The 22,464-nt window shown below is 37.3% G+C and overlaps 1 protein-coding gene across 3 annotated transcripts in view; it reads left to right on the top strand.

The window, feature by feature from the left end:
- Positions 1-22,464, top strand: part of TMEM117 (transmembrane protein 117) — a 179,979-nt gene that overhangs the window by 58,392 nt on the left and 99,123 nt on the right. For all 3 annotated transcript variants that reach the window (XM_064731030.1, XM_064731039.1, XM_064731020.1), the window contains one exon: positions 16,614-16,713. In XM_064731030.1, the coding sequence (XP_064587100.1) occupies positions 16,614-16,713 (100 nt within the window). The remainder of the gene's footprint in view (positions 1-16,613; positions 16,714-22,464) is intronic.

Consider the following 22,464-nt stretch of genomic DNA (forward strand, 5'->3'; position numbering starts at 1 on the left):
GAAATGAGCTTAAATGCCCTTGCACAGAAGTAATTTATTTATTGCCTTTAATAATTTGTATTTCTTAATGCAATGCAATATTCAGAATTTTAAAAGGAGTGAAAATGAACTGTAGTCAATTTCATTCAAGAAGGAGAGAAGGGAGCAATGCAATTGAACAGAGGTGGCTTGGTCTTGTTTCCATAAAGAACTTACATAAAATCAGGCTCAGAATGCCTCATACACACTGATGTTAGAAGGTAAGTATGAACATTATTCAGGTAATGTAGATTATAAAATATAATTCAGGTTAAATGTATGCTTTCTTCATTTTTGGTTTAACTTTACAAATCCATCATTAGTGTGGATCCTCCTTAGATCACCATGTGAGTTGTCTTTATATTGCTCAAGACTGTAAGAATGGCAATTAAGACAGAAAGAGCTGGACCTTCAGAGACTAGTTAATGGCCAACAAACATGTTTGTTTCTAGAACCCATAAACAAACAAAGAAAAAAGCCAAGGCTCTGAAAAACAGTGATAATGATATCTGCTATTAGTATTTCCATTTGCTGTTTGTACTCTGGTAAATCAGTTTTATGCTGCTCTAAATATAATTTCCAGATAATTTTTTTTTTTACCACCGCAAGTTCTCCTCCAGTCAGAAGAACTTCATTCTAGAAAGTACTTCCCCAGTCAGAAGTTGAACCTTCATCTGTTCTAAAAGTTTTAAAACATTTTTATTAAACCAAAGCATGTTGGCTTATACCACCTACATTCTGAAGAGCAGCTTCACTTTGGTATTTCACAGTTTTATCTTCAGGATCTTAGTCTAAAAATTTCTCTGATGGAGACTGGAAGGGTAGAAAATTGGTGTTCCACTGTACTGAAAATGTTTTGCCCACCTGCAGAGCTTGCATTCCTGCTCTTGAAATGGCAGATTAATCTGGAAAATTGACAATCAACTGTGCTAACCTTTAATCTCTTAACCTTCTCAAAGGTCAGTGCTGGGATAACAGACCAAACCTAAAAGTGTTTTATCCCCAAAACTTCAATTTTTCAAGTTCTCAGTCCCCTCTTCCTGTTTAGGAGTTCATAAATGCCATTAAGAGTTCTCATCCATAAATCAAAAACTATGCTGCTAATCAACACATACCTTATTTTTAAATTGAAACTCAAATATTATAGACAAAATATTGTTAAAAAGTAGTTTAAAACATGAAGTATGAAAGAAATTCTCCTCAGGTGGGCATCATGCATAAGGACAAAATTATTTGAGCAGCATCTGTAAGGAAGTAGTAGTCAGAGCCTGAAGTTAGTACTACACAACTCAAGAAACGTTCCTTTTTCTCCAGCTATAAACTGATCGACTCTGAGTAGGTTCATTCCACTAAGAAAAGACTCGTGAGTTCGACTGGAGGCCACACAAAGTCTGAAATAGAAATAGATGAGTTCCTCTCTTTCAGCATCACTTCTCTTTTTGGCACTTGCTACACTATTGTTTCATGGCTCTTATTCCAGTAAGCAGTAGTCACTTTCTCACTTGGCCTGCCTTAAACATAAATTTCTTTTTGCAGCCATAGTCATCAACACTTGAAGGAACTACCAATTAATAACAAAGGCCTCTATTGTGGCAAAAATCTCCTTGAAGTAAGAAGGTTTACTGTAGTGCCTGCATTGCCCAGGAGAAGAGGGACTGATAGCAAATCTTTTCATTGCCAGTTTTTTCTTAGAGCTGATCTATTCTGTATCCAGTCAGATTCTTCTGCATTTTTGCACCCCTGCACAGAAGTACTTCAGGATGTAGTATATTGGATGTGGACCCCATTTTTACCTTATATTTTGTATATATTTTATTCAAGCTGACCAGAGGGCTTGTAATTATTTGAAAATGCATCAGAAAAGTTATTCAAATGTTCTAAACAAACGTTTGGCAGCAGTATCTTACAACACTAAGAACAAAAAGTGTCAGCATTTCAAATTTGGCCTGTCAAACAGGTCATCGTATATTACTTGTCTTTCTCATCTTTTGGGAACTTATCCCCAGACTATCTAGGGGGAAAAAAATTCTTCTAGTAGCTCAGGATCCATTCCACTTTTGACTCTCTATGCCCTGGAGGTCATCTGATATTATTGAAAGCTAGTATTTGTTCCAAACTGGCACTGCTGGTGGCATCAAGAAAACTCTATTCTCTTGATTACTTTCTGTCTTGAAGGACTTGAAACACTGACTGTCTCTACAGTCTATTCAGCTTTTAAAGAAACAGGATTGACTTATTGGTCTGACTCCAAAAATAATCTCTTCTCTCTTCATTGTTTTGAAGCAAACTGCTTGTGTTTGTTTAATGAGGAGACACTTCTGTCACAAAGTTTCCATAAGGGAAAACATGACCTTTTTAAATGAAAACAAATCCCTGATAAGGAAGTGCATCTGAAGTGTTGCTATTTTGTACCTTGCCAATCTGGCCAAATCATATGGGGTTTCTTTACTTCCCCATTGACTTAAAGAACAATAATTTTTTTGGTTTAATGATCATCTGTTTTGTGGGGAAAAAAAGGTCTGTTTATGTATCTTCTATAAATAAGTTTTCATTTGAGGTTGCAGTTTTATCTCATGGTAGTCATATACCATTTTGTGGGAAAAGGAACCACTGATAACTACATCTTTTTGAGGGATACAAAGAGAAAAGCATGCAATGATAGGACTCTAAAACAAAGGGTGTTAAGAAAAGTGGTGTAAAACCCTCAGAAAACTTCTGTTGGCTGTTTCTCTGGCAGACTGAAGGTGTGATACCAGCAGAGTTCATGCACTTCTTTTCCAAACACTAACTTATTCTGCTATCTGGAAAAAGCCACATGGCTTGTGCTGTCTTCCCACAGGTATCTTTGCGTAGGAAGGAGCACTGTGCTCACTGTCCCAGCCAGCCATACCACTCACAGGATGGATGTGGGGCTGTGCCAGATATTGTCAGCCTGTAACAGATTAGAGAGAACACAAGGTGAAAAAGCATGTTGGAAAAGTAAATGAAAATGTATCATATCCACACCATGATAAGAATCCAGCTGTGCTCCAGAGGACACCAGTATGCTCCTCATCGGGGGCAGGGTTTCTTTCACTCCTGAGGGGTCTGTTAATAAGAAGGAATTCTCTCAGCCCTAGGAAAGCTTCCTGACAGTGTGATAAATGCCAAAATCTTGTTTTCCTTTAAGGGGGATAGAAAAATACATACTTAAAAAAATTATAATTGCTCTATATTTCAGCAGTTCAGTTAAAGACTGATCAGTGAAGATTAGTCTTCTTGACTATCTAAAACTATACCTTTTTATTTATCATTCTGTTAGTTAATCCTTTTTAAACAAGAAGTGTTTGTGGGCTTCTCTGTCCAAAACCAGTTAATGCTTGGTTGTACTTTCAACTGTGTTTTTCTTTATCTAGCAACATGATTACTTCCAAGATGAATGTAATTCATCTGGAATTCTCAGAAATTGATTGCATTTTTTCATTGGTTCAAAATGCTTATCACAAAAAACCTCCATAAAAACACAGCAGACTAATACACTTCTGACCAAAAAAAAAAAAAAAAAAAAAAAAAGGGAGATATAACTTTTGGTTCAAATTTAGATGAATAGTATTTGTCATTCCGAATCTGATCAGTTGAAATGTATTTAAAGTATGCAGAGCATGGAGTAAACTTTTCTTTTGGAGTTCTTGCTCCTGTCAGTCTTCCTGAAATTGGTCATCCAAGCTGCAAAAGAGGACAGGAATATTTGTAGTATTATCCTAATAAAACCCTAAACAGTTTCCCAAGTGGCCCCTTCAGCACAGCAGTGGCTTTCCTTTGTGCTACTCCTCACCTCTGACCACAGCAGCTGGGGAGGTCTCCAACCTCAGCAACCATTTGGATTGTGCTCTGCTTCTGAGGGAAGGAAGATCTTAACCCTGAGTTGAGCAGGAGTTTGCATTAGGTCATCTCCAGAGTTTTCTTCAGACCTAAATTATTCTATGTGTTCATGAGAAGTATAAAAATAGGAAAATATGTAATATATATTTGAAGTGTTATTTGTCTGGGTTTTTATTTGGAATAAAGGAGCACCTGTAAAGCAATTGAGTTCTGGCCAGAAAAGAGTAAAAATTTACCATCTTTAAGTGCTGGTGAATGACCCCCTTCCAGTATAATAGGAAATGTGAAAACCGGATATGAAAAAGTGGAACTGGATTCCTGCAAGGGAAAGATCTCCTGCCAGTTCTGAGATACAATCTTTGGGGAAATTAAAGAGATGACTCAGTGTAATGCACAGTGTGCCTGTACAACCAGTAAATCAAAAGAGACGGTGTCACAATCCATTCTTTTTTCTCTTATCTAGCAGAGGATTTTGTTTTCATTTTCAGTACAGAACAAGAAACGGGATTTAATTCACAAATGTGACAGACTACTGACTGAACAGGCTTCAAACAAAATGTTCTTTAAACGTTGCAGGAGGTAACTCACAGACATGGTGATACTTATTTTTAGAGATTTTGTAGATTGTCTGCATTGTCATGTAATGTTAAAACTTCTCACTAGGTCTACACATTTATCATAAATATAATTGTGAAGTTTTCTGGTTCATAAATTTTGAACTGAGGATGTAAATGCTATGAACGTGCCAGACAGTGGCCAGAAGGGGGTGATACAATCTATATGTAAGAATTTAGTACTTCTATCTAGATTAAAAGAAATTGGAAAATATATAAAAATTAAATTTTATGGAGCAGTTTGGTTTGGTAAATAATTGATATTAGAAAATGAAGATAATTTTAAAAAATCTCTAATCTTATTTAACAGTATGTATTTGAGAGATAAATATAACTAATGTAGATACTGGGAATCTCTGAAAGTCCTACCAGAAATTTGGCATTATGATTGTATTTGACATATTGCTTAGGAATATTTAAATGAATGCTAAACCAGAGTACTTACTACTTTATCAGTTGTGGACTCCTTTCGTTCGTAGAAAGTCAGTATGAACAGAATATATTGTGGAGGGTTGATTTTGGCTGGCTGCCATCACAGAAAGAAAATAAAATGGGCAAGATCATGGGTTGAGGTAATGACAGTTTAGTAAAAAAAAAAAAAAAGCAAAAGCTACATGTGGAGGGAAAAAAAAAAAAGAAGAAATTTATTCACCATTTCATGCCAGCAGACAGATGTCCAGTGAATTTCTGGGAAGTGGGGAATTGGTACACATGGCAATTCCTTCAGAAGGCAAGCGCCATAACCCAAAATATCCCTCCCTTTTATGACTGAGTGTGATGCATACAGTGTGGAATATCTTTTGAGTCAGTTCAGATCAGGTGCCCCAGCTGTCTCCCTCCAAACCCTTGCCTGTCTGCTGCCTGTTGGCCTTCTGAGTGGTGTGGGTTGGAGAGACAGCCCTGGTGCTGTGCAAGCCCTGCTCAGCAATAGCCAAAACATCAGCGTGTTACCAGCACCCCTGGAGCTAGAAATGCGAAGCACAGCCCTGCATGGGCTGCAAAATGAAAGAAAATTCTATCTCAGCCAGACCCAATGTGTGTAGCAATGAAGATGTGCAGTATTATATCTGATATAAGGCTGTATTTAGAATGCATATACTTTTTTGTTCACGAGAGTGTGTGAAAAAGACATTAAAAAAAAGGGAAAAAAGTGAGCAATATATCTGACATATACCTAGAAAATATTTATTTTGGAAAAAAATATAAGTTTACAGTAAAGCATCTTTAAATGTTATTTCTAAATAAGATTTAGAAGTCCTGAAATATGATCATTTAATCATACTCTCCCTGTAGTGACTGGTTTCTATTGATTAGGTCTCAAATTACTTTATTGCCATGTACCTTCTTAGTGGTGTGAGCGTGGCTGCTTGAAAGTGAGCTGTTTACTACTTCTCCTGTGTAGCTGTTACTACACAGATAGCTGTTTACTATTTCTATCTTCTTCTTTAAAAGACCAAATATTATTGTATGAGACTTAAAATACTTGGTTTTATTTGAAGAGTTACATTTGATCTTACCTGCTTCTAAGCATTCTCATGGCTTCAACTGACAGGGAGAATTTTTGCACTGTTGTTCCTGGGCAGAGGGGAGGGTTTAGAATTGCTCTGCCAAGCCTTTCAGCAACCTTCTACTTCTTCCACTCATCAGTGTAGAATACCAGTTTAGTTAGAAAATCTCCGATATAATCAATTTGTAAACTCAGAAAATACTGTAAAATACAGTGATAGTGTTCTTGAAGCTTGGGAGCATCCAAGATAAAGATCTCAAGGTATCCTTATTAATGCCCCCATTTGATTTAGCTAGTAACATGTGGATGATAACATTCAGTCAGTATAAAACTATTTCTGGATCAAATTATCATTGAAAAGTAGCATTGTGAAATGTTTTTCTACATTGAGCATCAGATAAAGGTATTTATCTCACAGTTTATTTAATTATATCTGTCTTCTTTTCAACTTTAGATTTAACATAATGTTTTATGAAATCTTAGTTGAAGTTTGTTCATTCTTTTAAAGGTTTCCTATTGACAATGTTTTGTCATGTAATCTTTTGCATTATTTGGAAATGTATTTTTCAGTCTTATGTATAAGTTTAAAGGTAGTTTTTTTCAGTTAGAATGGTATTTTCCAAACTACATATTTTAACTGAAGTCACTGGCTTTAATTGCAGTTTGGTAAATGTGTAGGCCTATAAGGAATGTTAGACCTTCACTCTAGAAATCTGAACTGTGCTAGTCTCAAAACATAAAAATCCATATTTGGTCATATTTCATAGTTTAAAAATCCAATAAAGATGAGTTTGCACTTAACTAGCTACTTTTGCATTTAATGGAGCTGTAATCCCCAGAAGATGATTCATCTGATTCAGAGGTGTTCTTGCATGTTAACAAGGTAAGCTAACAGCATCAGTGTGTCATCAGCACTCTTTAGGTCACAAATCTAAACGACAGCACCATATGAGATGCTCTAAAGAAAATTGATTCAATCTCAGCCAAACCCAGTGCAGATGTTTAAGATAAATCTAATGAGTTATGTCTAAAGTGCTTATTCTTCTCCATTGACTCTGAAAGGAAGTGGACTCTTCCAGAGAATCCTAGAATTCCCAGCTGAAATTGAGACTTTTATTAAGTCTGTAGCTGAGATGAAACTCAGTAGTATTTGTAACTAGCTGACCTTAAAAATGTAGCCAAAAGCAGCAAAGCTTAGTTTCTGGATGTCAAAAAGGCATGTGCATGCATCTCTATCTCTTTCTATCTCTTTCCATTGTCTGAAGATGTGCTTCTCCTTAGGGAAAGTTAGGAGAATATTCTTTTCAATGAAGTTCAGACCACAAATTTTGTATTTTCTTCATTTGGATGAAGAAATTGTATTATATTACAAGTGACAGTGGTGGAGTAAAAACCTGACCAGTGTGTGGTTCTGATGTGTTTGTCTTCTGGTAACTCATGTGCAAGACATTAAAAGAAGACTGTATTGTAAAATGGACAGTCTGCAATAGAGAGCTGTTGATTTAGGGTAAAATCAATAAAAAACTTCTGTCACTTTTCCCTCCATATTTCAATGATAATTTTATTTAAAATGCTGAGTATTGTAGGGACCAGAAAATAAAAGTCAGTACAATACAGAGCAAAGTTATATCAAGTGTTGGACTGGTATCAGCCATTGGATGGTTAAGAAGTCACAGCAAAGTTGTTTGCTTTGGCAGCCCAGGGGTGGAAGAACAGGCTGTGCTCTTTGCTGTGTTTTCTGTGTAAAACTCTCTGCTGCAATTACATGCCAGCTCCTGTCAAGTGACTGGCCCTAGACACAGTTGTTCTTTACATACAGTTTTCAAGTAATACAGTAAAGAAACAATCTCAATTTCATAATTTGTACATTGCTTGAAGTCTAGTTCTTTTCCATCTGCTCTGCAATCTGCTGCTGATAGTACATCATGAGGGAAGCCAACCAAATCCTCAGACCAGCCCCTGAGCTGTCAAACCTCATTTTCCTTCCATTTCTTCTCAAAGGTACCTGTGAGCATGGTAAAGAATTTTTGTTTAACAACTCTAGTTTCTATATCTCTGTCTGATTTTATAGACTGAAGCAAGACTGATATAAACCAGTCATCTTAAGCAGATTCAAAGCCAAATATACATAACTGAATCATGGCATCATAGAAAGATTTGGATTGGAAGTAATCTTATAGATCATCCAGTTCCAGCCCCCCTGTCATGGGCAGAGATGCTGCCCTCTAGACCAGCTTGCTCAAAGCCCCACCCAGCCTGAAAGATATTTTCTGTTTGCACCTCTAAGTAGTTTTAAATAATAACTTTTACTTCTATGACAGTTTCCCAATTAATTTTGCTTTATCCACAGAATAGTGGCTATGTGTCTGCAGGCTGTAGAACTTGGATAATGTTTTAGAGCAAACCATTTGCAGAGAAAGTGCTTCAGAAGATTCTTATTTAGGGCTCATTTGTAGCTGTATCAGATTGTAGTGTCCCTTTTAAAGCTGTGGCTTACCATTCTTTTCAGATCCAGTTCAAATTCTCTTCAGTCATGATCACTGAGTATCTGTCAGCAGAGATTCTATGTCAACATTTATTTGTTCCCTCTGTTCCAACTCATTAACTTATGACATGTTTTTTGTAATTTTCTGGCATTTCATTATTTTAAAATAAAAACACCCAGTTTTTCTACATCAATTTTTCAGAGAAGTTTAGTAAGTTAAAGAATTATTAATATCCAGAGTTGCATCATCTGCTAATACTTACAAGTTTTTATTAAAATGTAGTTAAATGTTTTTCTGCTTCTGCTTTCCCAGTTGTACTGCTGTTTACAAGCAGAGTCTATCTGGTGTTTTGTAACAACTGAAAATTGTCCTACTTTCCCCTTTCTGAACAGCAATAATGCTGCAGTTACTTGTTCATTCATTGCAATAATGCATTTAAACTTTTCTGTTATCCCTACAGCTGAAATACTTAGAAAGTATGAACTTTTGCTGAAATTCACTGAAGATTTAAAGTTATCAAAGCACTTGGTTAAAAGCATAAAGTTACACCTATAATATTTTATTTAGTTTTGTTCATATTCTGTTGATTGTATGAACAGTTTTCTTTTTCTTTTTTAAAGTGAATAATATTTTTTGTCTTTGAGCTTCAATTTCTGAGAATATTGCTGCACATCTGTCTATTTCCCTTCTTAGCCATGTTAAATGTCAAAAACAGGCATGGACATGTGCAAGCCATGGCCCTTTCTGAAGAGTACAGCCAGTGCAGCATTACTCAAATCCATTCTTACCAGTATCTCAACAAGTTTAAACACAAAGAATTATTTATTTCTTAAAAATGTTTTACCGCATCTCTTTTTCTAAATTACTAATCTAGCTTCATCTTTATAAATGCATTGCCAGTATATTTTTTAGTTTCTGTTGCTTTTTTCAAATACAATGATGCTATTTCCAAATCTGTTATTTTTTAATTTTAGTAGCTGAAATATCTGCAATATTCTAAAATACCACACACCAAAGAAATTATCTGTATTTTAAGATAAGCATATGTAAAACACTTAACAAGTGCCCAAGGCCACCTGGGCACCTGTTTTATCTTGCGTTTTGGCACTTTTTACTGTAAAACTATTCTAATATCTTACTATATAGGCACATGGAGTGAATTGAATAGGTCATTTAATGTACTAGTACAGTGTTGCACAGTGCAGTGTTGCAGGTTAGTTGCAGAATTTTACTAGCCTGTTAAAAGAAATTCTGGAAAGTGGCATGATTCTCTTAACTTGTCACAGTTCTCCTAACTTATCCACTAAAATAATTTTCAACAAGCAATTCACTTAGCTGTGAGAAAATATCGTAATCCTCTCCTGCAGTATCAAACTGGCATGTAAGAGGCAGCCCTGTGTGTCATTGCTTCAGTAAAAACAACTTATGCAGCAGTCACAGAGTTGAAATGGAAGCATAAGCAGCTACAAATAAGCTGCAGTGCTGGTGTGAGTGTGTGCTGGGGACAGGTAGGACTGTGCTATGTGTGAATGGCTGAGCATTCAGTATAAATAGAAACATTTCTGCAACCTATCCTTGGCTGAGTATTGTAGCCTGTATTTGCAGCAGAAAAATGCTAAATGCACTCTGCAGCCTTTGTTTTTCTTCTTTCTGACTAAACAGAGTGTATGTTTTTATTATACACATTGCACATGATTAGCAAAATTCCTGGAAAGTTTATAAAAGGTATCTCATGGACATAATGAATTTGAAAAATCAGTTTGCTTAATTCTTTTTTCAGGCACCTTTTGTGCTTTCCTCACACTATCCTGTCCGTCATAAGTTCCTTGTACTACAATTTGTAAGTTTAGTACATAATTTTCATTAAAACACTTGTGTAATGATGGAGGAAGGTGCTCATCTGAGGGAAGAAATCTGGATTGAATTCCCAACTTGTCCATCATTGTCTCCAATTTTAGTTGTCATTTAAGGTTTGACAGGCACACACAAAAATGTAGGTTTTTGTAGCAAATCCTGTCATTTTAACTTGCTGGAAGTATGTGCCAGCACTCACCATAGTTTACCTGTACACAGGAGACTGCATTCCTCCCATAGTGGAGGTCCTTAATGCTTTTGAATTTGCAGATCCCTAAGATTTTCCCAGTAGAAATGCAGACTCTTACAACCTCTGGCAGTAGGCCTGTCACTATGATTTCCATTTTGCAGCTCCTTTAGACATAAGCTGTTGGCCATTTTCATATATGACGTCACCATGCCATAGAAGAAAATAATCTAAATTACCATCCTGGTTTGAATTGCTGTCAGATCCTTTGATGGTGGAGACAGCCTAGGAAGACTAACATCATTAGGCAAAAGTTAATCTGTATGATACCACCTGATCTGTAAAGAGAAGTCCAGACTCTGTTGGACATCAAGTTCTTTATGCTTGGTTTGCTGGAATAAGATCCACAAAAAACACACAGGAAATTCCTACAACTAGCAGTAGAAAAAGCTACATTAAGAACAATAATATGTTAAAAATCCTGTCCCAATTTGCTTAGGCACCTTAATTTGGTCTGTAGTTGTGATCTAAGCCAAACACCTATACTGACCAGTGGCATCCATTCTAAAAGTGAAGGGAAGGGAATATTTTTCTTATATGTGAAAGATGATATTTATACAAAAACTATGGAATATCCAGCTTCAGTTTCACCTCACCTAACAGCCTCCTAAAACACATATTTCTTATCCTCTTGTGTCATCATCTTTTCACATTGAGAATGACAGTGAGGTTCAATTCTCTAACTCTGGAGGGCATTAAACCAGTGTCCCTTGGAATAGGGACTGGATCTCATGTGTACACTGCCATTTTAGTTGCACACCTCTTCTGCATTAACAGACAGAATTGAAATTGCTGCATTTTTCAATGGGCCTTGTCTCAAAGGCAGGCATGCAAAGCTGGAAGCTAAATGGCCTGTCCCTGTGGACAGTGATGAGCTCCTGTGTATCCTAGCAGCAGAACTTCTCATGGCTTGGGAGCTTTACAAGCAAAGTCCCCAGAGTAACTCACACAGCCCTCAAGCCTGTAGAATGATGAGGAGAGGTTTGCAGAATTAAAGTTCTGCTGCCTGGTTTAAAAAAAGCATGTGTAAATAGTTACCAAGCAGTGATGCTCAGTCACAGAATCGGTCTGTCAGTCTCAGGTGTTCTGCACTGTGCCATGATCCACTGCACTATAGCCAAGCTGGTTTTGCTTCTCAGATTTTTGTGTCTTGGAGATTAGCCTACTGATTCTCTTGTGGCTGTTACCTCTTTGATGTCTTGTCAAGCAAAATCCCTGGTTCAGTGCCTCTTAATTCTCTCTGTTCTGGTGTCGTAGGAGAAGTTTTGTCTGTATGTCTAAAGCATGCACTGGGGATGGTCAGGGACTGGATGAGTCGCTATTGTGCTCTCTGTGCTGTTTGCTGGTAGCTGTGCATTATGCCATCCTCATTATCATGTGCCAGTTTTTCAGACAGCAGGTCTTGCTGTCTCTGGGCACCTTCCAGTTCCCCGCGGCTCTGACTTCAATTCCTAACATTAGAAGAATAGCTTTTCAGCTGAGTGAATTGCTACCAAGTGTCTCATTTGCCATTCTGTCATTTTAGAGTGACAAATACAGATCAGGAACTGTATCTGCAGTCTTTTATGTGTGTTTTCAGTTATTCTGACACTCTCTGCCTCTTCTAAATTGACAGTAATGGAAGCTTGTGGTGCCACATCTAAACACATCCTTCTTTGCAGCCTGTGTAAACTCCTGTGCTTACACTTGTTTGACAATGTCAAAGCATTTCACTTTGTCAGATGCACCAAGGAAGATGAGTTTCATCTATCAATATAATCAATTGTTTAAGGGGAAGGCCAGATAATAAAACAACCCCAGAAAAGTGCATATTGGACTGAAGAACATGTATAGACTTTTTGTTACTCAATATAAAAGATATCTGGGCCTCCCCTCCTTTTCAAAGAGCATTAAGTTATCACTCTCTGTGGATGCAGTTCTTGTTGGCTCTGTACAGAACATGCACTGTGCTCTGTGTGCAGGCCCAGTGCCTTCACTACTCTAGTAAAGAACCTTAGTTAAAATGCATCAAGCTTCCTAAAGTTGCTCTAAAAGGCAACTAAGACCTCCCCAAAGTGTCTATGCTCTCACTGCTGTCCCTGGACACCCAGGGTTCAGTTCAGATGTGCCTGGGTTGTCAGCTATGTCACAGACCTCACAAGGGATGCAGAACTCTTTGGATTATCATCTGGAGATCAAGTTATGTCACTTTACTGGGAATCACTTAGACACATAGGTTTAACAATGCCTTTTAATATGTGAACATGGTTTTTTTTGACATGCTAGCCGTCCAGAAGTAATATAAAGCAACTAAATCCTTGACCCAGTCTGATCAAGCTCCATAGAGAGTTTGACTTCCGGGTTTACCCTTACATTTAAGTGTCTCTATTCAAGCTAAAACCCTTTCTTAGATCCTGTGATGGTCAAGAAAGCACCATCTCAGCACTGAGTCTCAGTCATGACATTTTTTCCAGTGCTTGGAACAGTGTTAGCACCACAGTGACTTGTGCATCTTTATCCAATGTAAAATTTAAAACCTTCCATTTGCTTTCACACTTTGTCATTTTAGCAGTGTCATCCTTCTTTGAGAAAATGCTCTGAGAACTTCCTTTGAATAAAATCTCCAGGCTAGTGTGGTTGTCTTCCCCTTTATCCATTCTGTGCACACAGCTGCTGACTCCAGAAACTGTTCAAATACACTGGGCTATGTGTCTTTTTACTGACTCATTAACATACCTTTTGCATCAACGTGGATGCACACAGTTACTTATGATTTTTTAAAAATATATTTAGAGTTGTATTTATCAGTCTCCTTTGTCTTTTGATACCTCTCTTTTGCTCTCTTCTGTTAAAATGTTGCTCTACCTTCTTTAGACTTTGGCCTGCCAGGAGCAGTTTCCCTGGAGCTGCAGCTTCCAGTGTTACTGTGAAAGGCTCCCAAATCCCAGTCACAAATTTGTCCTTTATCTATAATATTCACAAGTATTGGCTCCTCAGACTGTAATTATTCACACTTATCCTGTCTGTCTCAGAAGAGCTTTTTTACCCTGGGCTTTAACCGCGGTGTTTTTCCCTCGGTGTTTCCTTGGGTTGTGCTGCTCATGCAACCTGCTGGTGCCTTGCTTCACTACACAAATGGGGAAGCAAACAGAAGCCTTTGACAAACTATAGAAAATCTGGGCTGGCCATGACTGTTAACTGGAACCCAGCAGACCTTAGTGCTCCTGCAAGGTGCAGACATGGGTCCTAGCCAGGAATAAGACTAAATAATTAAAGAAAACTACTCTCTAATCACTAGCTAAAGCTAGAAGAATGTGAGAATTTTCCCCAACAGAATTAATTTTACTTTTGGTACTGTTATAATATGTACCCTGCTAGTATAATCAGGAAAGCATGTCTTTTTTGAAAATGTCAAGTGCTCTTATTCCTATTTAAACTAAAACCTGAATATGAAAACCAGAGGGTTAGGTTTCTTTTTTTTTTAACTCATTTTAAGCAGCCCCAGATCCCTATTTTAAAATAGTCAATTTCTCTTTGTGTTTTGAAAGAAAAATAATACTGCAGAGAGAATAAAAGACAGAGGGTGCAATGCTAACAGTTAATGAAATAGTGATGTATTTCATCACTGTTTCTAATAAGATGACAATGCTAAAAATATTCTTCCTGTTCATAAAAAGTTGTAGCTGTATTTTAATCAGTAAATGCACTTAAACCATGCACAGTTTATATTCCTAACAGTTTCTTTATAATAATATGCTATTTTGACACTAGCTGAAGGTTTGTCAATTTGCATATTTAATTCTGGCATTAATTACTTGTAGACTGAAATGCACAATTTATACTAGGCTTCTTTGATGTTTTCATGTTCTAAATGACAGTAAGAGCTGTTGGGAGGACGTGATGGTTTCAAGGCCTTTCTGCGTATTTAAGTATTGTATCCAGTTCATTCAACCTTATTATAAGCCTTCTGGTACTTCTAGCATTCATAAAAACAAGTGATTACAATGAGAATTTCAATTTCCATTAAAAAGAATCTCTTATGTCTGGGTTGATTTCTCTTCTGCTAGCTAATACCTGCATTCAGGGATCGGTGACCTCTCAGCCTTTTTGGTTAACCCTCCTTGTGCCCAGCGGGCTGCTGGACAGGGTGACTGTGCAGGCCTGCTCTATGTGCAGGGCTATAGGAATGGCCCAAGTAGCCCATTTTCTGGGGATGCTGTGCAAGTGTTTGCTTATTGTACACCTGTGTAATGCAAATGAGAATGTGCAGTGCACATAAGAAAAGGTGAGAACCCTGGGGTTTTCTATGTGTCTCCCACTGATGGAAATGACTAAGATATGCTTTGCATTTGAGGGCCATTCCTTACAAGTGACACTTATTGCCGTGCCTTCTTTGTGAACAAGATATCTTTTTAAGGAATGCAGACTTGATAGTTTTCTGCCTTCACAGATGCTACAGGAAAAAAGGAATTCCAAATATTTTCCAGTTCTAAATATTCTAGAAGAATATATCTGGGAGGATTGTGCTTGCCTGTTTTCAGTCTTCCTTTGTTTCTGCTGTTGCCCTCTCTTGGAGACAGAACATTGAAGCAGGGAGACTTTAGGCTGACCCGATGTTCACAGGAATGCATCCTTATTTGTAACATGATGAATTTAGGATCCTGATGATCTTTGAACTACATGGAATACTGTTAAAATAGTTTGGATTTTTTTTTTTCCAGCAGAAAATCAGAGCCAGCATTTATATGCTGTTCAACAGAAAAAATAAACAGATGGCATTTTTTTTAGTGACATACCAGCTTAAAGGTCATAATATGTATAATGAAAAGGGCTGTTAGACTAGGACATTTTTCATCTGTCATGAAACTATTCACTGACAATATTTCTGCTCTACAGCATATTAAATTCTCTTTAAGAAATTATACTATGCTATGCATGGATTAGTGCTAGCAAGACCTTCTATCTTGATTAGATATTTAGATTTTAACAGAACTGGCCCAGAGAGTGGAATCAGTTTGCACTGATCCAATTGCAGAGGTAGGGTCTGTATAGCTCCTAGACCTTGCAATATTTGGTATGTAACAATGGTAAGATTTGAATAATGGATAGCACAATGTTCAAGGACACTTTTGCATGTAACTGTGTCTCTTATGCACACTCCTAAATAGGCATAACAATACATAAAAATGTTTACAAGCATCTTGAAAGCAAAGGCATCACTTGTAAAGTTAAAATACAATTGCCATTCATATTCATTATCATCATATTAGCTCTTGAGGAGAGTTGCCTCTTCTTGACCTCTGCAAAAATCTTTTAGAAAAGGATATCAGTATGTTAAAATGTATGTTTTTTCAGAAAGGTTTTAATATGGAACAAGTAACTTTCCCTTCTTAATTGTCCTTATAGCATCTCAGTGAACATGAAGTTGATTACCAAGTGAGGTTGTAAGTCCTATCTGTTGCATTATTTAAGCAGAATGGAAATACTTCTTTTGGATTTAAGTAAAATATATCTGTGAAAATAAATTGTATAAATCTAGAAACAGTGACATCTCACTGAAATTTTGCAAAACTTGCTTACGCTGATGTGTTAAAAATGTGGTTGCATCACTCATACAGTGAAAAGTCAAGCAGCTCAATTATCTTTTTAAAGATACCTTAAAGATTTTTATTTTTGTCCATGAAGATTTTGCAAAGTCATGGATTTGGAAAATTGTAATTCTATTTGTACGAAGGAAAAAGATAAAAAAGCATAAATCATTTTCTGCTTCCAGAAGCTTTACATAATCCTAAAGTCTTTGCCAACTGTTATTTTAGCACCTTCAAAAGAGACATGGACTTCAAAATCAGATTCACATTGCATTTCTAATTGAAATCGACCCGTATGGGTTCAGTTCTATGTCAAGACTCAGATTCTAGCAGAAAAGTTATTATGGAAGCAATGGGAAATCTTTCACAGATAATCATAAATTTTGTCACTAATCCAAGTTCTTTGTAACCACGTTGAGCAAATATGTGTATCTTATGTTTGTGTTCTTGTTTTCACAGTGCATACATTATAACAGACTTCATGGGCATCAGGAATGAAAATTTTATGAAGGTAGCTGCAGTTGGGACTTGGATGGGAGATTTTGTCACAGCATGGATGGTAAGAAACATAATTACATTTTAAAAGGAAAGAAATATGTTTGTTGCTTTCAAGAGAAAGAGGAGAGGAGAGAAAACTCAATTTCTCTAACTCAAGTGTTTCAAACCAGAAAAGTAAAAAGTTAACAAATGCATAATGGCAGGTATTCAATTGACAGTCCAGAGGAGTTTCAGTTAAAATGTATCGGAGAGATTTTTTTTCTATGGGTGGGAGTTTTGCCATTGGCTTCTGCATGCTGGCCGTCCTTTGCTATGAAGCAGCATCACAACTTGCTATCCCATGAAACAGTGAGTAACAGCTAAAGAAAAATAATTTTAATGAAAAGAATTAGAAGAAAAATTAAACTGAAAGACATGATAGAGAAAAATGGAATGAGAGGAGGAAAGCAAGCCAGTTGCATGCCAGGATTTGAAAGTAGTCTGATCTGACTGATTCATTTTGATCTAATTTAGGACTTAGAAAAATAAAATTTTCACTTGGATTATACTTCTTACAAAGGCATCTTCTATTTGCAAGCCAAAGATCAGCTTAGTGAAAGAGAACCAGAAAATGACAGCTAATTTTTGGGAGCAAAATAAAGCATCTGCACATTTTAATTGTTCACAAAAAGCATTTCTTAAACACAGAGTGATAAAAAGTGAATTTGTTTTTTAAAATTAGGTTTTTAAGATTTGCAGAGGTAAGATTTTTAGCAATTGGATTTTAACACTGTCTTCTCCCCTTCATATTTGGAACATACTGTACAACAGACTGAAGGGAAAAAAAAGCATCAAGAATTTTTTCAGGATGTTGTTCATTATGTGTCTGTGGTTTGTCCAAGACAAACTACTCTGTGAAATGGTGGCCATGAAAAGCAAGTGCAGAGAAAATAATTTGTATATGCTTTACAGTAAGGACATCACAGAATTGGTGCCTTGACTATAATGTTGACAATTAATGTTGGACTTCTTCTGAATTGGTAATAAAATTCATGGGTACTTCTGAATACCTTTAGCTTGCTTTTTTCTCATGGGCTTCCACACCTTTGTTCCACTATCAAAGAAGAGATGATGCATAAACTAAGCTGAACTGAGAGAGATCATGTACATCCTACATATGTGACTGAGGGCTCCAGTGATAGATTAAAGATAAATTGTTCTACATTAGGTAATGTGGGGTTTTTTTCAGTCTCTCTTTTCTTGTTTCCATTTAAAAAACCTCCTGTTTTGTGCAACATTGTATAAAGCATGGAAAGGGTTGATTCAAAAGGCATAATCCTGATCATTTTCTGGGTACTCAAAGCCCTCTCAGCTCTCTTCAACAGCAGAGTCACAACTGGATTGTACCACAGCAGATTCCTGTGGCAGATGGAGGTATCACTGAAGAGTGGGAGAGAGACTAGGAGAAACTACAGAGGTGATTTGATTAGAGGAGAATGTTTAAATTAGTCTGATTCTATTAGTTTTCAGGAAGAGTAGAGAACATGGGATTGGAGGGTCAATGTGTTTTAGGACATGCTTTGATTGCATGAGGAGAATTAAGAGGTGTAGGGATTCATGCTTAGGTCTTCAGGGCAAAAGAGAATAGTGATATTGCTTCTGCAATACAAATCTCTAGGCAAAGTATATCAACCAGGCAATGGAAATGTCAGTGTTCAAGGGTAGCTAGGCCTGGGAGCATCAAACAAAATACTATTAATTTCAGGGTCTCTACCTCAATTAGTAAAAGATGAGATTGGATGTGTATGTTGGTGCATGGACATGTACATTGGCACAAGTCATCTCCCATGGCATCTAATTTAAGCAATCCATCTTATTCTATATGAACAGAAATTGTTGTGTTATTTATATTTGAATTTACTTGACCTTCTGCTTGTAAAGCCCAGTGTGGAATTGATGTCAAAGTAATATGAGTCTTTCTGTGGTATTATATTTTATGAAGTTTCCTCATCCTGTTTTGAAACAGAAAAGAAAAAAAACTATAAAGGAACCTTTGCACATCTTCCCATTCACAGCAGTGTTTATATTTTCTAATGTTTAAGAAGTTTTTTTTATGGATGGAGTCCATCCATAGACTCTAAATCAGAAGATAAATGTGGAGATGTAGCCTTCACTTCACTGTGTTTGAACCATACTGGAATTAGGATCTTATTCCTTATTTCATTGGAAACTTTGGGAAGAAGCAGAAATAAAACGGATGAGATTCTATTTTAAAAATGAATATTCAATACACAATACTGTTAAATCACTTTCCTGATTTAATGACTCTCCCCAAGACAAAAGTGACTTATTAAATCAGGAAAGTGATTAAAATGGGAAAATATGTTTTGGATTGAAAAGGCAGAAGTAAGACTTTCTCCTCAACATTTCCTAGCTGACTGACTAGTTTTGTGACAGGATCTGTCACAAATTGTAATAAAATCAGCAATATTATTTCCATTGTGTGTAATGAGAATGGGGCCATGCTACAGGCGCACTGAACCTTCTCCTTTGTACCTCTGGACAGGAGCATCTGCTACTAATAAACATCTTTGCTGAAATCTGTAGTAAGTGTTAGATTCTGTGAAGTCTGTTCAGTACACTGACTGTCTCTGCACTTTTCCCTCTTTGAAGCCATGGAAGTTTATCTTGCAATCTTGTACCTGCTTTGACATGCCCTCCTGCTCCCATAAAAAGTCCATTGTCCTCATGGAGACTGCTTTTGAGGCAGACACTACAGATTTTTGCACAGTAGGACACCTTGGAAGAAAGGCTGGATTCCACCCAGACAAATCTATAAACTAGCAATTATAGCTGCCTTCTGGGAGAGTACAAGCAGGCTGAGGAAGGAGCTGATTTGAGGGCAGAATCTTTGATGATTATGGTGGCCTCTCTGTGAAGATGAGCAACCTGCTGCAGCTGTGTTTTTGTGAGTGACACAGTCCTGGCGTGTGGGGTAAGGCATGCTCAGAGGATAGCTGCAGGAGTGAGTGAGTGGCGCTGAAAAGTGACACAGAGAGCAGGGTAGTGTTGGCTTTCACACTGTCAAAACTGTTCCCTTTTGGTGGTGGCTTTTTGGCCTCCACAAAGATTGACCCTGAGCTGTTAACTATACTAATACACATGGCAAACTTTGCATTAAAGACATATTGCTGCCTACAAACCCTACATACATGTGAAAGAGGCTAAACAGTTTAGAAGTTTAGAAGTTTGTTATACCTTTCTTAGACATTGCTTGCTAGAATTATCAGAATCTGAAGCAGTTGTCTTCAGCCAGTGTCTGATCTCCATGAATATACCAGGCTGATCCTCCTGACAAGGAATCCTATTCCTATTTGCCTTCTTTCTGAATGGCAATTTAGTTGAGATTCTCTTTTCCCATGTTAATTGCTAGGGAGAACTGGGAACATTTGAGGAATCACTGAGCAGCAGAGACTGTGTGCTCCTGTTCTTAGAAACAATGATACGCTCTAGGGATGGTTTAGTACATTATTCATCAAACTAGTGTTTACCACAGATGTATCAGCATATTCTTTTTAAAAAGAAAAGCCATTAATTTCCTTATCACTGTGCTTTAGCACAGCGCTTGCCACAATGAGTGTGAACTGAATCATTGTAGCAATTCCTGGCTGTTCTTTTTGACACCTTTGCTTGACTTCAGTTGGACTTCTGCCTTGTGTGGGACGATGAAGAATTCTCGGACTGTTTCTCTTTCATCATCTTAGCAGATGAATTAGTAGGAAGTTAGGAAGTAGTATTTGCAGCATAGATGGCAGAGTGAGAGATCACTATTGTTCTGCTAATTCAGTGCTGACTAAGACACATCGTATCTGGATGGACGGATGGATATGGAGGTAGAGACCTTCTGCCTAAGACTTCTTGTCAGGACACAGTATTGGGATTTCAAAAGGTTAGTACTGAGTAGTGAATCTACACCTCCCTTTCTTTATTAGGGGAACTGGATAATGACTCCCATATACACAAGTTGCCTGGGCTTCTTTGAAGTCTTTTAGGGGAAAGAGTCACTTCATTGGATGGCATTCTGAAATATAACTTTTGGTGGGCTGCTCCTTCCCTTGATAAAGATTATCTGGTTTTATGCAAGAAGGATTTTCTGTTCTCTGAGATTTTCAGCATTAGCTGTAAAAGTTCCAGTTTTTCAGCCTTATAATTCCAGGGGAAAACCTCACACCATTTTGTGTTCTGACTTTGCTAATTGTGAAAGAAATAGATTTTCTCCATTTTTTTTTTTAAATTCACATTCCTCTGTTAAACATTTTTGTCTTCATCCTCTGGTGAAGAAACTTTCTGTATTTTTGCATTTTATGTGATTAACATGTCTTACCTGGGCAGTCCAAGTGTAACCAGTAGAGGAGCCTGTGAGTGGTTTGTAAAGAATACTCTAAAGGACTGAAACCTTCCTCTGGATTCTTAATGCTATGAACGTCAATTGTTGACAGGTTTAAGTTCATAGGTACTGCCATACAAGGACACCGTGAATCTGTAGAGTCCTAAACCAGAATGTTTTTCTGTCACATGCACCATATTAGATCTTGGGCTTCAACTGTAAAAAAGCCCAGTTCCTCCGCCTGGTCAGACCAAAAATCCACCCTGACTAGTATCCTACCTCAAACTGTGACTATAAGCAGAAGCCAACCAGGACAGTAAGAATAAGCCAAAAGTATGTGGCAGGGTCCTCTAACACTCTCCTGAAATGTGTGCAATTTTGTGTACATAATGACTCTCGATCTTAGAATTGTTTTGGTCTTTTTGTAACACTTTGCATTCAACTATGAAGAATTTCATCTGCCAATTTATTGCCTAGGGACTTTCTTCCATAAGCACCTTTCCTAATTCTTCACATCCAGCAAGCCATCATCCTTTTCACTCTGCAAAATTTAATATAATTATAAAGCTTTCTCACCTCACTGCTCATCCATTTTCCCAGTTTGCTTAGGCATATGATGAATAACTGCATCCCCTGCAAAAATCCCTGTGGAATTCTGGTAATGACCTCCCTCCATTGCTAGAGCTGTCTGGCTAACCTACTTACCTTCTGTTCCCTGTCTTTTAATCAGTTGTTTATCAACATAAAGACCTTCCCTAAAGCTCTGAGTGTTGAGTTTCCATAGAAGCCTGTGACGAGGAATTTTTCAAAAACCTACTAGAAAATTCAGCTTTGCCTATTTCAAACACATCTCCTTTATCCATGAGTTTTGTTGACCTCATTCAGTTATTCTGTTCTGAAGTATCACCATTCCCATTGTTTACAGAGCCAGCCACTTAGCACTCCTTCTGCAGCCTCAGATATTCCCTCTGCCATTAAAGAGGTATTCTAGCAATGTTGGCTGGCCCTGAAAATGCTGTTTGCAGGAAAGACAAAGTCACAGCTCAGGAGCTGTGAATGTGTGAAAGAGTATGGAGCCATCTTCATCTGCCTTATCAGTGAAAGACAGTGAGCTTATTTCCTCATGTTCACCTTACCTCATCATTACTTTTCTCTGTCCTTTTTCCTCAACACCTCTTTGTCTTATGGCCTGGGTATTATTTTGCACGTGAAAAAAAAAATTAAGTGGTGAGTATTTTGTTTTGTATGTTCTTGCATATAAAAGAATGTTCAGGAGAGCCTGAACATGGATGTTGCTGTTATGTTGAAGACAGAAATATCCCTAATTCTGGTAAGACCTAAATTCTGAGTATGGCCCTGGATTCCGTGTTTAGAGAACATCAACCGTAGATACATAACCTCTCTTTCCAGAAATCTTGTGTAGTCTATGGATTTCTTTGGCTCTTA

This window comes from Zonotrichia leucophrys, chromosome 1A (assembly GCF_028769735.1).
Source record: "Zonotrichia leucophrys gambelii isolate GWCS_2022_RI chromosome 1A, RI_Zleu_2.0, whole genome shotgun sequence".
Taxonomy (NCBI): Eukaryota; Metazoa; Chordata; class Aves; order Passeriformes; family Passerellidae; genus Zonotrichia; species Zonotrichia leucophrys.